Source organism: Triticum dicoccoides, chromosome 3B (genome assembly GCF_002162155.2).
Source record: "Triticum dicoccoides isolate Atlit2015 ecotype Zavitan chromosome 3B, WEW_v2.0, whole genome shotgun sequence".
NCBI classification, from domain to species: domain Eukaryota; kingdom Viridiplantae; phylum Streptophyta; class Magnoliopsida; order Poales; family Poaceae; genus Triticum; species Triticum dicoccoides.
The window spans coordinates 341,147,828-341,164,858 of NC_041385.1; the positions used below are offsets into that span (position 1 = coordinate 341,147,828).

At 44.6% G+C, this 17,031-nt stretch overlaps 1 protein-coding gene across 1 annotated transcript; it reads left to right on the plus strand.

Annotated features, from left to right (window-relative positions):
* Positions 1-353: 353 nt before the first annotated feature.
* Positions 354-16,220, plus strand: LOC119276026 (zinc protease PQQL-like). The gene is made up of 21 exons (XM_037556976.1): positions 354-709; positions 825-1,071; positions 1,153-1,278; positions 1,510-1,647; positions 1,736-1,873; positions 1,965-2,222; positions 2,421-2,558; positions 2,867-2,936; positions 3,097-3,310; positions 3,481-3,586; positions 12,950-13,183; positions 13,334-13,498; positions 13,593-13,742; positions 13,822-13,913; positions 14,233-14,314; positions 14,528-14,611; positions 14,718-14,834; positions 14,921-15,031; positions 15,229-15,309; positions 15,524-15,718; positions 15,812-16,220. Exons 1-21 carry the CDS (start codon positions 468-470, stop codon positions 15,887-15,889), a joined length of 3,066 nt encoding a protein of 1,021 aa, XP_037412873.1. The 5' UTR covers positions 354-467; the 3' UTR covers positions 15,890-16,220.
* The last annotated feature ends 811 nt before the right edge of the window (positions 16,221-17,031 follow it).

Genomic DNA, 17,031 nt, shown 5'->3' on the forward strand with positions numbered 1-17,031 from the left:
GTAAAGTAGGTTTGGATAGGGAAGCGGGATCCTCTCCACAAGGCGGGTGCTTAAAGAGAAAAAGTGTGGTCCGATGACAAAAGCTGAAAAGGTTGGAGTGAAAAGTAGAGATGCATGTATACTAGAATCTTTATTTTCTATTTTTTTAATGAGGCCCACTAGTGGTAGCTTGCATTAGGGAGAAAAAATAAATGTAGATGCCTCAAATTACTTTTTGTCATGGGGCATATGTATCCATATGCCATCGTTGTACATGCCCTAACAAGTACTGGCTACGGAGGAAGCGTTTTCGGCCATGCGGTGACCGAACTGTCCTAGTAAAAAAGTGATCCGACGTCACCGCAGGGTGTACGGCAGGTCTGCCACGTATCTCATTGCACGCACATCCCTAGCCCGACCCCGACGTACCCGTCCCATCCGATCCCTGCTCCCTCTCTCGCTCTCGCCGCGCAGTACCAGCAGCTGCCATGGATCTACTACCGCCGGCGTCAGAGGCGCCGGCCGGTGGCGGCGCAGTTGGGGGCCGAGGGCTGCGACGCGGGGTCGGGTTCCCGTCGCTCAAGCTGGTGAACGTGTCCATGGAAGAGGCCCTCCCAGCCGAGCCCGCCGGCGTCGCCTACGGCCGCCTCACCAACGGACTCACCTACTACGTCCGCTCCAACCCCAAGCCCCGCATGCGCGCAGCCCTCTCCCTCGCCGTCAAGGTCGGGTCAGTACTCACTCTCTAGCGTGCCTCCCTTTCGCTCGACCTGCTCCTCCGTTCCCTTAGTTCGTTTGTTTTGGGGGTATATCTGTATGTGTCTGGATTTGATTCGCGCGCGCAGGTCGGTGGTGGAGGAGGAGGACGAGCGCGGGGTGGCGCATATCGTCGAGCACCTCGCCTTCAGCGCAACGTCACGCTACACCAATCACGACATCGTTAGGTTCCTCGAGAGCATTGGCGCAGAGTTTGGCGCCTGCCAGAACGCTCTCACTTCCTCTGACGAAACCATCTATGAGCTGCTCGTGCCTGTGGACAAGCCCGGACTGCTCTCCCAGGCAATCTCCGTCCTCGCAGAGTTCAGCTCCGAGGTAATAATGGGGTTTCGGCCTTCCATCCACTGCCATTAACTAGTGTGTAGTTGGCTGATGCTCGTAAATGTTGTGGAGAAGGTTCGGGTTTCAGCGGAGGATCTGGAGAAAGAAAGGGGTGCTGTGCTGGAGGAATACAGGGGCGGGCGCAACGCCACTGGGCGGATGCAGGACTCCCACTGGACATTGTTGTTTGAGGGTTCTAAGGTATTGCTCTCTGTCCTGCTATAAACGGGAAATCTACAATAATCACTTGTTCCATCACATTGATGTGCAAGAGCCGTTTGTGGGTTTCAGTTTAAGTAGCGAACCTCTTCTATGAAGGGTAGGGTCTGTGCTCTGTGGCGCATTGTGTTTTCCTAATGGGATTCAATGGTGTTGTATTTACAACTGTAGACCTTTGTAAATGGTATGATTTGTTAATGTCCTTCTGTTCAGTATGCAGAATGTTTGCCGATAGGTACAGAGAAGGTGATACGGACTGTTACACATGAGGCAGTTAGAAATTTTTATCATAAGTGGTACAATCTAAGCAATATGGCTGTCTTTGCAGTGGGAGACTTCCCAGATACACAGGTCTGTATTTGCTCCCGTTGGCATATTTGAAATCCATTTATCCATAATATTACTGCCATTTTTGTGTGTAACTCTTGACTAACTGCAGGCTGTTGTTGAGTTAATAAAGGAGCATTTTGGTCAGAAAGCCTCAATTTCCTGCCCTCCACTGGTTATACCGGAGTTTCCAGTTCCATCGCATATTGAACCTCGATTTTCATGCTTTGTGGAATCCGAAGCTGCAGGGGTCAGTACTTTATAATCTGGGATATATTTTCTGTCTAACTGTGATGTTTCTAATGAGACACCTTTTATCTGTTTTCTTGTACCAAAAACAGTCAGCTGTTGTTATTAGCTGCAAGATGCCTGCCGGTGAAATTAAAACAGTCAAGGATTATAGGGACTCATTGGCAGAATCAATTTTCCATTGTGCTCTGAACCAGAGGCTCTTCAAACTATCTCGTAGGAGGGATCCTCCATACTTCTCTTGCTCTTCAGCTGCAGATGCTCTTGTCCGTCCGGTGAAGGCATATATTATGACATCCAGTTGTCGCGAAAAAGGCACGGTTGAGGCTCTTGAGTCTATGCTAGTGGAGGTATTAAACGGAGATAGATTTCTTGCCATGGCACCCTGCATTAACAAAAATCTAATGGTCAACCAACTGGTTAGAATAACAAAATATCATGGGAAGTTCCAGTGAGCCAATGAATGTGGTTTCTTGAAAGAATGTGGTTTATCTAATCTTGAGATGTTTGACATCAAAGTGATCCCTTTTACAATATCTTTTCTGAAGGTTGCTAGGGCACGGCTCTATGGATTTTCTGAACGTGAGATATCCATTGTGCGTGCTTTAATGATGTCAGAGATCGAGTCTGCATATCTGGAGCGTGATCAAATGCAATCAACCAGCTTACGTGATGAGTATCTGCAGGTTCTCATAATTCTGTCTCTTAACATTTCTCCAGTTTAGGTTTTGTAGAATTTACTTCATTGCATGTTTAGGAACCGAACTATTAACTAGGTTCGGTCAAGTGCCATGTGTTTTATGAATTTATTCTTCAGACCTTAATGTAGTTAATATTATCTCAGCTCCTGTATTTTTTCCCTGGTACTTCTGCGATCAATTGTTCTAGTAATATGATTACAAACTACAGGTTTGCTTAATATATCAGTTGAGTCACATGATCCCCATCATCAATTTGCTAAGCATACTAGTGGCATTTCCTTCACCCATTGCAGCATTTTCTTCGCGAGGAGCCTGTTGTCGGGATTGAATATGAAGCACGGTTGCAGAAGACTCTTCTTCCATGTAAGTACACTCGCGTGCTACCTAGTGTAAGAGTTCATTTTTAGGCTTTGTTATGCTATTCAATTTTCTTTTCAATGAATTCATTGCTTTTCAGTTTACAGTGTTATTCTGACATTTTTTTCTTCAAAATTGTCTCTGTCTCTATCTTTACTTCAACCAGACATTTCTTCTGCTGAAGTGGTGAAGTTTGCGGAAAATTTTTCAACAACCAGTAGCTGTGTTATCAAGATAGTTGAGCCCCGGGCCCATGCTTCTCTGGAGGATCTGAAAGCTGTTGTATTGAAAGTTAACACTCTAGAAGAAAAGAGGAGTATTCCTCCCTGGGAGGAAGAGCAAATCCCTGAAGAAATTGTTAGCCAAAGTCCAGTGCCAGGGTATTATGGCATTATCATTTTCTTATTATACAAATGGAATTGATCTTTTGCTCATGATGAACCGTCTTTTTAAGTGATTATTTGAATAATTTGTGTGCATTTATCTGCCCACAGAAGCATCTTAGTATTCCGCACATTCTTACTGTTGTACTGGCCAAATTTCATCACAGAATTATTGTTGATAAAGTGGAGCACCCAGGCATAGGTGCCACTGAGATGATACTATCTAATGGGATGCGAGTTTGCTACAAGTGTACTGACTTTCTTGATGATCAGGTTAGTACTATTACGGTGCTAATACCATTCGGCAACATCCAGGCCTTTTTACCTTATTATTCTTGATGAAAGTGACACATCTGCAATTTATGTTGTAACCTTTCCTCCATCTTTTTAGAACATATCTTTGAAAGAAAACTCTCTTGCATTTACTATGAAGTTCTTGTGGAGCAGACGAAGGATCCCAAACCTGGTCAATGTGTGTTGTGGCGGCGCTGTTGTCCAGATAGCGTCGTGCTCCTCCTCCTATGGGTCAGCACCCACATGGGCCTGGGCCTTATGGTCCAGCAGTACTTGGGCTCTTATACAACACTCCCCCTCAAGAGGGGTGATATCTATCTACCATTCCTATCTTGTCACACACTAAGTTGCATTCTCTGGTTCCAGTCCTTTAGTCAAGCAAGCAATCTGCAATTTGTTGCCTTGAACTCACATACTCTATCTCGATAATCCCAACGTCCAGCTGTTCTTTGATAAAGAATCTGTCTATCCCCACATGTTTGGTTCTGTCATGTTGAACTGGGTTGTTTGCTATATTAATTGCCGACTTGTTGTCACACCATACATTCATGCAACTAGTCTTCAATATCTTCTGCTCTTCTAATAGATTCCTTGTCCATAACAACTCACTCAGTCCCTGAGACATGGCTCTATTCAGCCTCTGCAGTTGATTTGGAAATAAGAGGTTGTTTCTTGCTTCTCCAAGACACTAGATTTCCTCCTACAAAAACACAATGGCCTGAAGTTGATCTCCTGCCATCCAGGTAGCTAGCCCAATCAACATCACAATAACCATCTACAACAAGGTGTCCATGACTCTTGAACAACAGTCCTTTCCCAGGAGTACCTTTCAAGTATCTCAACAGTCCTCAAGATGTTCACTTCCAGGCTCATGCATGTATCTGTTCACAACACTTACTGCAAATGACACAAGTACAACAATGTTCGCACCAATTGTTGATATTTTTCTTTATCCACCAGATCACCTTTATGGTTTTGTTCAATTGGGGTTGAAGCTGCTTGACAACCCAACATCCGAAGTTGCCAACATCACAGAGAAGGTCCAAGGTATACTTTCTTTGAGAAAGAGCTGGCCAGTTCTATACCAACGAAGTACTTGAGTCGACCAAGATCCTTAACTTCAAAGGCCTTACTCAAGCACCTCTTTAACCTTGCTATCTCTACGCCATCATCTCAGATTATAATGATACCATCTGCATAAACTGCAAGAATGGCATTTTCCCCTTCAGACTGTATAAAACAGTGTATGGTCACGATTGCATTGTTCATACCACATGTCACACACCGCCTGTCTGAACTTGTCAAACCAAGCTCTTGGAGACTGCTTCAGTCTGTAAAGGGTGTTCTTTAACCTGCATACCTTGCCAGCAGTCTCAGAAGTCAAGAAACCTGGTGGGATCTCCATGTAGACCTACTCTTGCAAGTCCCCACGCAAGAAAGCATTCTTCACATCAAGTTGATGTAAAGACCACCTGAAATTTGCTGCACAGGAGATCAGAATCCATACAGTATTCGCTACTGGAGCAAAGGTCTCATCATAGTCAATGCCGTAGGTCTGGTTGTACCCCCTCACCACCTCTGTAAGCCTTTATAAGATCATTTAGATCACTAAAGTAGTGATCTAAAAGATCTTATAAAAGTTAGGGAGTAGTGATCGAAAAGATCTTATAAAAGTTTACAGAGGGAGTAGTGATCTAAAGGATCTAAAAGACCTTTCAATCTTCCCTTCTGCATTTTGTTTCACAATGTATACCCAATTGCAGTTGACTGTCTTCTTTCCTGATGGAAGAGGTGCCAGTACCCATGTCTTGTTCTTACACAAAGCCTCCAACTCCACCATGGCCATACGCCATTTTGAGGCCTCCATTGCCTTCAAGTCGGTCGGAATTGACATAGACTAAGAGAAGCAACAAACACTTTGTAGGCTGGAGATAATGCTTCATAGGAGACATAATTCCCGAAATCATTGACATCGAACCCAGATCGTTTTTCTGGTATGCCTGCTTTTGCTCGAGTAGTTCTCCTCGGAGCAATTGGCCAATCAATCGATCCTTCAGCCTGATCCCCATCAGAGATGGAAATCACGTAAGTACTAACCTGTTGTTCAGTCAGTGGCTGATCTAGTTGCTCCTCCTGATGTGCAACGCCATCACCTCGCTTCCGTGAATACACCTTTAGTTGTTGCTCTTGCTCTGCCGTCCACCTCGGTACACTACCAGTCTGGTAGGAGCACCGTCTGCCTGGCTCGGCACCCCATCAGCCACAATCGGTCCTTCACTCGGTGGTATTATCTGTTTCTGAGGCTGCTGCACGCTTCGCTATACCGGAATAACATCCTCAACTGTGTGCCGTAACACTAAATTGGCACCATCGCAACTACCACTCTCCCCCTCTTGACCTATCACAGTAGACTGGGTATGATCAAGACTTTCAAATAATCCACTAAGATCAATTTTCTCACCATAAAATGGTTCGGATTCCATGAAGGTGACATCCATGCTCACAAAGGTCCTCTGTTCAAAAGGACTCCCAACACTTGTAGCCTCACTGCCCATAAGAATACCCAATGAAGATTCACTTGACGGCCCGTGGATCTAATTTGCCCACAGATGGCCTGTGATCCCCGACAAAGCAGACACAACCGAACAGCTTGGTAGGAACCACAAAATCATTGTTTCCCAGAAGCAACTCAGAAGGTGACTTTATACCTAGTACTCTCGATGATGTGCGATTGATCAGGTATGTTGCAGCCATCACAACTTCACTCCACAAGAATATGTTGGTTTGTCAGGGATCCAATCACTAGACTTTCAGCACATTCATAGTAAGCATCAGTGATCGAGCAACCCCCAGAATGTATCAGTTCTTCCTTTCAGCCACTCCATTCTCCATTCTGAGAAGTGTCCAGACATGAGGTTTGACGCAAAATCTCTTGCTCTGATAAGAAAGTCCCAAACGCTTTGTTCACATACTCAGTGCCATTATCAGTTCTTGTCATTTGTACCTGAACATTGTAGTGATTTTTCACATAGGCATAGAAATTCTTGAAGCATGGAAAGTTTCATCTTTGTGATGCATCAAATAGACCCATGACAATAAAGGTCACAAAATACCTTGCACCACTAACCGACACCACATGGCTTGTCCATCCATTCGAGTGAACAAGCATGAATGGAGATATACCTTTAAGTCCCTTGCTCACATAAGATGTCCTCGTGTGTTCTGCAAACTCACACACTCACATTTTAGGTTTTAGCTTGTTCTTATCTACTACATTCATTACAGCAGGAAACAACTTGTACATTTAGCAAAGGATACATGCCCCATTCTGCAGTGATGTTTCATCATCGATGACTCTTTCTTCCACAATCGCCGCAAACACTGAGCTGCCCATCTGACCAAGCCCACGGTCCATGTACCTCCACAGTCCCCTATGCCTTATTCCAGTCCCAATTCTCATTCCAGTCGGCTCTGTCCTGAACCAAGCACATTCCTCTGTCGGTGTTATCCTACAGTCCACATGGTTGATTAGAGCACTCAGAGACACCAGATTGACCAGGAAAGCTGGCACATGTAGGACCGAAGATAGCTTAATAGTAGGGGTACATTGAACTGTCCCAATGCCCTTAATATGCCGCAATTTCCCGTCAGCAGTACATATACTGTTACTTGGAGAGGGAATGTGCTGATCATATGACTCAAATTCCCTGAAGTCACCTGCAACATGTTGAGATGCACCAGAGTCTAATACCCACTCCGGATCATTTATGTGAGCAGCAATTGTGGCCTTTTCAGTGTTGCCCTCATTAGAATAGATAAAATGAGCCAAACTTGGAAGACTTGTATCCTCGTGGCTATCATGCTGTTCGGTCTCACCCGTATTCTCTACTTCATGCATCACTTCGCAGGGGGAAAGCAGCAAAGCACACGCCTGCTGCCACATACTTGCTGCACATGTCCACAGCAAACCATCGCCATTCGCCTTCGCCTTCTCTGCCTCGCGCAGCTCACACCTGCCCAACACATGCGTCCTCTTCCGGTCATGGTCTCTGCCAAGTCGTTGAACATATCCACAACCTCACTACCTACGATCTTCCCAGGCAGCCACACGCAGCAGTTAGCCTTCCTCCTTGAATAGCCACACGCAGCAGCAACACCTCCAGCAGAAGCAGCACAACACAGGCACCACCAGCTCCTACTTTACACTCCAAGACAGCAGCAGCTAGTCAGCGGCCTCCAGCACCACCTCTTCTTCCACCTCCTTCCTCTCCAATCAGCAGAAGCAGCAGCTCCAGTCATACCCAATCTCTTCTTCTCCACTATTTTCTGCCCCCCTACTCTAAAATCAGCACGTACGCAGCAGCAAGTACCACACAGTAGTAGCACATACCACACAGCAGCAGCATTCTCTTTCAATCTCCATCCCGGCGAACGCACACCACGTGCAGCCAAAGCCGCCGCGCCTCGCCTGCCGGAGATGCGCCCCGTATCCAGCTCGCACGCAGCCACGTCGCCCCGCTGTACCCCGCCATCGCCGCCGCCGCCTATGCCCCTCTCTCTGATACCATGTGGAGCAGAGGAGGGATGCCTAACCTGGTCGATATGTGTTGTTACGGTGCTGTTGTCCAAGACAGTGTCGTGCTCCTCCTCCTATAGGTCAGCACACACATGGGCCTGGGCCTTTATGGGCCAGCAATACTTGGGCACATATACCATAGATCTGCATACCTCTCCATATCAGGTTTTATTGCAAGTTTATTAGGTTAAACCACATATATGGTGTAATTAGAATCAAGATCGGGTCTAACTTCTAAATATAATAGGGTTATGGCGATCGAGGATAAATTTCTGTCCTTGGATGTTTCTAGGCGGTGCTGTCTTGCCAGCTTGAATTCATTTGCCAAACTTTTAGAAGTTCTGTATTGACATTTTTCCTTTTCAGTGGTAAAACATTGACATATGTTCTCTAATGAGTGATATGAAAAATGTAGCTTTCAATGATTCTGTCAGCACCGCACCTACGGCTGGAAGACAAGAGATTCATAGATAAAAGTTATTCCTATGAACAATTTTTACTGCAAAAGTACTAACTTTGTGCATTTGGGGACCTACCTATGGCACATCCATTTTGTGAGTCATAGATAACAGTTGAAAGCTGCTACTTTTAGTTTGAAGATCTAGAGATAGTACAACACTTAGTAGTATATTTGCTCTTTTGTGTTTTGCTACATGATAAAAGAAATAAATGACATATTATACTTATAAGATATATAATTCAGCATTCAGTATAGTTTTGGACAAAACAGTTAAGAGTAATTGTTGTTGATTACCAGGCAAGCGCATGAACTCAGTACTGGGTACTATTAGTTTTTTTCTCTCGAGAAAACGCAAAGGACCTTTGTGTTTCATTGCATTGAAAAGGTAGAGTTTCGATACAATCCTCCTAGGAGGTCAAGTACAAATGAGGATCAGTGAAACTAGTGCACATCCCAGGTGGACGGCAGGACGGACGACGCGAAGGCCGCGGGCACCAGCTCGTGCCCACTGCTGGGCTTCATCCTTGATCCTGGAGACCAGGACGTGAACCAAGGGCTGGGCGCCGTCGAAGATGCATTCGTTGCGTTGCTTCCATATAATTCCACGGCGTCAGGAGGGCAATGGAAGCTAGGCCTTTGCGCATCGGTGTCGGCGTGTCTTGCCTGGCGTGCAGCCACCTGTCCATGAGCGAATCTTCGTGGCTTGGTCCTGCGGTGGTCATCCGTAGCCAGGAGAGGATTTCGTGCCAAGTCTGCCTGGAGAAGGGGCATTCAAGGAGGAGGTGGCACATCGTCTCTGGGGCTTGGTCGCATAGTGGGCATCGAGGTTGGTGCTGGAGGCCACGCCTAGCCAAGCGATCAGTTGTCCAACACCTATCCTGGTCTGCCAACCAATGGAAGAACTTCACCCGCGGTGGCGCCCAATTCTTCCAGATGAGCTTCCAAGAGAAGTTGTGGATCCCTGGAAGGTGGCTAGGCTGCAGGAGCTAGCAGTGTAAGTACCGGAGGCCGTCCATCTCCAAACTAGCTGGTCAGGGGCGTCCGAGAGCGTGATGTGCTTGATCGCTAGCCAGACATGAAGGTATTGCGCAATCTCATGTATACTGGGTACTATAGTAGAAACAAGACATTTGTGACCTTTGGTTTTTCTGTCTCACTTTAATCATTCGGCCTTGATGAACTAACCATGCACTGAGAAAGTTAATTTAGTGATTGCTATCAATTGGAAGCTTGAGTCATAGTTTTTTTGCATGGTGCATGGGGACCGATTATTCTGGTCCGGCTGGTAGTTTGGGACTTGGTTCTCAATGTTATCAGCGCGTATGCCCTGCAAGTAGGCCATAATGTGAACACCAAGAGGGAGTTCTGGGAATGTCTGGAGGACATGGTTAAGAGTGTACCTATTGGCGAGAAGCTCTTCATAGGAGGAGACCTCAATGGCGACATAGGGGCTTTGGCTATGGCTATATGGCATCAGGAATCAAGGAGAAGATGTCTCAAGCTTCACTCTAGCCCAGGACATCATCATAGCTAACACCCTCTTTAAAAAGAGAGAATCACATCTAGTGACTTTTAGTAGTGGTCAATACTCTAGCCAGATTGGTTTCGTCCTCTCGAGAAAAGAAGACAACCGTGCTTGCCTAGATTGTTAGGTGATACCTGGAGAGAGTGTCGTCCCTCTCAATATAAGCTTGTGGTGGCTGACTTCCGCATTCGGATTCGTGTCTAGCGGGTGAAGCGCGCCAAAGTCGCTAGAACGAAGTGGTGGAAGCTCACGAGGGAGGCAACTCATACTTCCAAGGAGAGGGTCATTAAGGAGGGCCCTTGGGACGAAGGAGGTGATGCAGACAATATGTGGATGAAGATGGCGACTTGCATTCATAAGGTGGCTTCAGAGGAGTTTGGAATGTCCAGGGAAAGTAGAACTGAAGCTAAAGATACCTGGTGGAACGATGATGTCCAGAAGGCTATTAAGGAGAAGAAAGATTGTTTTAGACACCTGCATCTGGGTAGGAGTGCAGTCAACATAGAGAAGTACAAGGTGGCAAAGAAGGCCGCAAAGCGAGCTTTGAGTGAAGCAAGGGGCCGGGCATATGAGGACCTCTACTGGCGCTTGGACACGAAGGAAGGCGAAAGGAACATCTATGAGATGGCCAAGATCCAAGCGAGGAAGACAAGAGATGTCGACCAAGTCAAATGCATCAAGGACGAAGCAAATTAGCTTCTGGGGAAGGACGAGGAGATTAAGCATGGATGACGGGAGTACTTCGACAAGCTGTTCAATGGTGAGAATGAGAGCTCTACCATTGAACTGGACGACTCCTTTTGATGATACCAAAGACGTTTTGGGCGGCGAATCTAGGAGTCTGAGGTTAGGGAGGCTTTAAAAGGGATGAATGGTGGCAAGGCCGCAAAGCGAGCTTTGAGTGAAGCAAGGGGTCGAGCGTATGAGGACCTCTACTGGCGCTTAGACACGAAGGAAGGCGAAAGGAACATCTATAAGATGGCCAAGATCCAAGTGAGGAAGACAAGAGATGTCGACCAAGTCAAATGCATCAAGGACGAAGCAAATTAGCTTCTGGGGAAGGACGAGGAGATTAAGCATAGATGACGGGAGTACTTTGACAAGCTGTTCGATGGTGAGAATGAGGGATCTACCATTGAACTGGACGACTCCTTTGATGATACCAATAGACGTTTTGTGCGGCGAATCTAGGAGTCCGAGGTTAGTGAGGCTTTAAAAAGGATGAAAGGTGGCAAGGCGTTGGGCCCTGGTTGTATCCCCATTGAGGTGTGGAGAGGCCTCGGAGACGTAATGATAGTATGGCTAACTAAGCTTTTCAACCTCATTTTTCAGGCAAACAAGACGCCAGAAGAATGGAGGCGGAGTATATTAGTACCAATCTTCAAGAACAAGGGGGATGTTCAAAGTTGTACTAATCACCTTGGAATTAAGCTGATGAGCCATACAATGAAGCTATGGGAGAGAGTATTTGAGCACCGCTTAAGAAGAATGACAAGCGTGACCAAAAATCAGTTTGGTTTCATGCCTGGGAGGTTGACCATGGAGGCCATTTTCTTGGTACGACAACTTATGGAGAGATATAGGGAGCAAAAGAAGGACCTGCATATGGTGTTCATTGACTTAGAGAAGGCCTACGATAAGATACCGCAGAATGTTATCTGGTGGGCCTTGGAGAAACACACAGTCCCAACGAAGTACATTACCTTCATCAAGGAGGACATCTCCTTATACATCCCTTGTGACCTCATCCATCACCAAAGCAAAAAAGATAAGTGCTCAAGGCTGACCCTTGGTGCAGTCCTATTTTAAATTAGAAGTCATTAGTGTCGCCATCCCTTGTTTGAACACTTGTCACAACATTATCATACATGGTGTATGCTCTTTGCGGATGATGTGATGCTAGTCGATGATAGTCAGACGGGGGTTAATAGAAAGTTAGGAGACAAACCTTGGAATCAAAAGGTTTTAGGCTTAGTAGAACTAAAGTCTAAAACTGATTACATGAGGTGCAGTTTCAGTACTACTAGGCATGGGGAGGAGGTTAGCCTTGTTGGGCAGGTGGTACCTCGAATGACGCCTTTCGATATTTGGGGTCAATGTTGTAGAAGGATAGTGATATCAATGAAGATGTGAGCAAGCTGGATGGATGAAGTGGCGCCAAGCTTCTTGCAGTCTTTGTGACAAGAGAGTGCCACAAAAGCTAAAAGACAGGTTCTATAGGATGGCGATTCGACCCGCAATGTTATATGGCGTTGAGTGTTGGCCGACTAAAGGCGACATGTTCAACAGTTGGGTGTAGCGGGGATGCGCATGTTGAGATGGATGTGTGGCCACACAAGAAAGGATCGGGCCCGGAATGATGATATACAGGATAGAGTTGGGGCAGCACTGATTAAAGAGAAGCTGGTTCAACATCATCTGAGATGGTTTGGGCATATTCAGCGCAGGCCTCCAGAAGTGCATAGCGGACGGCTAAAGCGTGCTGATAATGTCAAGAGAGGTCGGGGTGGACCAAACTTGACATGGGAGGAGTCCGTAAACAGAGATCTGAAGGACTGAAATATCACCAAAGAACTAGCCATGGACAGGGGTGTGTGGAAGTTAGCTATCTACATGCAAGAACCATGAGTTGGTTTCGAGACCGTATGGGTTTCAGCTCTAGCCTACCCCAACTTGTCTGGGACTAAAGGCTTTGTTGTTGTTGTTGCAGTTATCATTTACCTTTGGTTACTTTGTGATAAGGACGTGTTTCATTCTTTTTATATGTTGAACTATATGAAGGTTGTTTTTACTGGGTTTGCCTATGGTGGCCTGTCCGAATTATCTGAAGATGAATATACTTCATGCACAATGGGCTCGACAATAGCAGGAGAAATTGGTATTTTTGGCTACAGACCTTCTGTCTTGATGGACATGCTTGCTGGCAAGAGAGCTGAAGTTGGTACAAAAGTTGGGGCGTACATGAGATCATTTTCTGGCGATTGTTCACCTTCAGATCTTGAGATTGGTTTACAGGTTTGCCTATCTTCAAGCATTCTTAATTGAGCATAAAGTGTGTTCTAATTTACAGGAACATGCTGACGGCACTATACACATAGCAATCATATCACTTGTATCTGTGAAAAGTGGGTCTATGCTTATCCTTGACTGCCTTCTGAAATACAGCTTGTCTACCAACTATTTACAACAAAGGTGGAGCCAAGGGAGGAAGAAGTAAAAATAGTCATGCAAATGGCGGAGGAAGCTATCTATGCTCAGGAAAGAGATCCTTACACTGCATTTGCAAATCGTTCACGGGAAATAAATTATGGGAACTCCTACTTCTTTAAGGTACACCTTAATAAGCTGAACACTGATAAGTTCCCAATGCTTTCTTCCTATTATTTCTTTATTTAAATTTAAATTTACAAGCTCCATTATGCAGCCAATTAGAATAAGTGATTTGAAGAAAGTGAATCCAATCAGAGCATGTGAATATTTCAACATGTGCTTCAAGGATCCATCAGCTTTTACCGTTGTAGTAGTTGGAAACATAGACCCAGCCATCTCAATCCCACTGATTTTGGAGTACCTGGTATGTTCTGTTCCTCTTCTGATTGTTACAAAGTAGATGCCAAACCCTTGTAATGCTGATGGACTCTTCTTTTTTGTAGGGTGGGATACCAAAGGTACAGGATACAGTTCAGCCACTTAGTCGTGAGGATCTAAAGGGATTGCCCTTCAAGTTTCCGGAAACCATAATTAGGTTTGCTGCTGTTTTTTTCTTTCACTAATTATATCAGTTGCACACGTGCAGGGTGTAGCAACCACACAGTTTCTTTTTTCCTTTTCCTGAAATTATCCTGCCAAACACTAGTAATCTTACCCTGATCCGGATACGGTGGCAAGTAGACCTGAAGGATTGGAGTATCACCAAAGAACTAGCTATGGACAGGGGTGCGTGGAAGCTTGCTATCCATGTGCCAGAGCCATGAGTTGGTTGCGAGATCTTATGGGTTTCACCTCTAGCCTACCCCAACTTGTTTGGGACTAAAGGCTTTGTTGTTGTTGTTGTGTTGTTGCAGAGAAGTTGTCCGCAGCCCTATGGTTGAAGCTCAGTGCTTCGTCCAACTAGGGTTTCCAGTGGTTCTAAAGAGCACAATGATGGTATGCAGCCCTTGAAATAATATAATACTCCCTCCGTCCCAAAATTCTTGTCTTAGATTTGTCTAGATACAGATGTATCAAGTCATGTTTTAGTATTAGATACATTCCTATCTACACAAATCTAAGACAAGAATTTTGGGACGGAGGGAGTACTATAATAGTTTATTTCAAAACCTAACCTTGATCTTACACTATATTCTGCTCTATGCGAAGACGGAGGATATTCACTATGTCGGATTTTTAAGTAAACTTCTCGAAACAAAAATCATGCAAGTACTCCGCTTCAAATATGGACAGGTAAAATATCCTGGGCAAGCAAAGACCATCTGGATTGATTGTTCCCTTCCAACATGGACTGCAGCATTTAGAGTTTAGTACGTATAATGTATTTTTCGTTTTGCAGGTCTACTCAGTTAATGTAGGTGTCTTCTTAGGTGGCAACAAACCTTCTAGAAGTGGAGATGTTCGTGGAGACATAAGTGTGAATTTCTCATGCGATCCAGACATGTCATCTAGGCTTGTATGATTTATTGACTTTCTGGTTAAAATTATGTAGTCTTGTTATAAGAGGCTTCAGTTCGGAGTTGACACTCAGAATTTTTTCAGGTTGATTTTGTTCTGGAAGAGATATCATATCTACAGACAGAAGGCCCTTCTGAAGAAGATGTATGGACCATCCTAGAAATTGAACAAAGAGCACATGAAAACGGATTGCAGGTTTAGTTGATGTTTTTCTTTATGTACTTGTTATCCTGATATGGTTTGGCATTTTAATATTTACGACCATCCTAGGAATTGAACAAAGAGTGCATGAAAACGGATTGCAGGTTTAGTGGGAGTTATCTTTATGTAAATATTAATGCTGATATGGTTTGGCACTTTATATTACAGTTTTTTTTCTTGTGAAACTGCAGGAAAATTATTACTGGTTGGATCGAATTCTGCGGAGCTATCAATCAAGGATTTATTCGGGAGATGTTGGATCCACCTTCATGGTAGTGTGAAGCTTTCTATCTGTTATTGAGTTCATGTTTCTCCTGTTATTTGCTGGCTTACAAAACATATTATCAGCAGAGGAACATGCCTTCATGTTTTACAGACATTACCGATCATCACCAGAACATATATTTTTCAGCCTTACTTTCTTCTAGTTTAATTTGTATATTTGAAATGACGTGTTGTTGAGTGCTTACTTTCTTTTTTGCGCAGGTTCAAGATGAGGGACGTGTAAAAGTTAGAGAAGCTTTAACACCACAGGCCATGCAAATGGCCTTGCGAAGGGTGATATCTTTCCCATGTAAAAAACAGTACACGGTAGTAATTCTTATGCCTAAGTCATCTTGTTGGAATTCGTTGATATCGGTGGTTTGTTGGAGTTCTGGTGGATTTAGCAGAGATGCAAAGGTTAGATATTGTATTTACCATGGCATGCAATTCTCTCAGTTAAAATTTTCACCCAAAATGCGATCATTTTGATAATTCTCGCCCACTGTGCAGATTTTGGCTGGCATGGCTGGTGCACTGGTCGTAGCAGCCAGTTTGTGGAGATACTCACGGGGTGCATTGAGATCGTAGTGCACAGCACATTTAAGTTAAGAGCCAAATTGGTAGATGTTTGTTACCATCTCACCATCAGCCAACAAATCTGGTTGTTGGTGCGGTGATTCTTCATCACGGAAGAAGGTATACAGAAATCGGTAGCTAACTGATTCGTTGCTGCGTGTGTGTAAGATTGTAACAACATTGGTTTACTGCCACATGCGTGCGTGTAACAGCCGCTGATTACTACTGGCACCTCCCAGTTGATTCAAATGGTAGAATGCTTATACCAGATTCAGTTTTGTCGAGATCGATTGCATGTGCTTTGTGTACCCAGGATGACAAATAATAGATGTACCGTTTCATATGTGCTTTGCCATTTTATATTTTTTTTTTACATCAACACCATTTGCATCCTTTTCTTCTTCTCATGGTCATGGTTTTTCCTATTAACAAGACTAAAATCGTGCTTGCAAACTTCTGGGCAAAAGCCTCATAACGCATTGCTGCATTGTCCCTTAGGCCTTCGCCTCATGCACACGATTTGCATCAGGAGTCGGCAGAAGAGAATCAAGAGATGAATCGGCACATAGGTGGCCGTCCGGCTGACACCACTAGCTGCACCGACCAAAGCGGTGATTTGGAATTTTGTAAAGTAAAAGAAAAAGTGGTAATAGCATCTGGACAAGAGCAAGTACAGCAATCTACAACCATGCTCTCTCAATGGCAAGAACAAGTACAGCAAGGCTCCACCCTCAAATCTGACTTGGCTATTTCAGGTACCAAAATATATTCAGATGCTTCTTGGTATAAGAAGAATGTGCCTGGGTATGGTGGCAATCCGGCTACTGGTACTAGTGTTCACATCCTCTTCCCCAAAGACGATTCTGATTCAAGAATAATGATTCAAACCTCTACTCATGATGTTTCTTCACCTCTTATTGCTGAAGTTTATGCACTTCTATTTGCTGCTAAAATCTCTTGCTGGCTTCAGCTTCAACAAGGTTCTTTTCTCACTGACAATCTTTCATTACCAAAGATGGCTGCTTCAAGAGATATCAATAACACCAACATCAACTGGAGATGCAGACAGCCAATTAGCGAGTTCTTTCAAGTCTCTCATTCTCTTAATGATGTTTATCACATATCCAGGAATTGCTCACAATTGTGCTCATCAA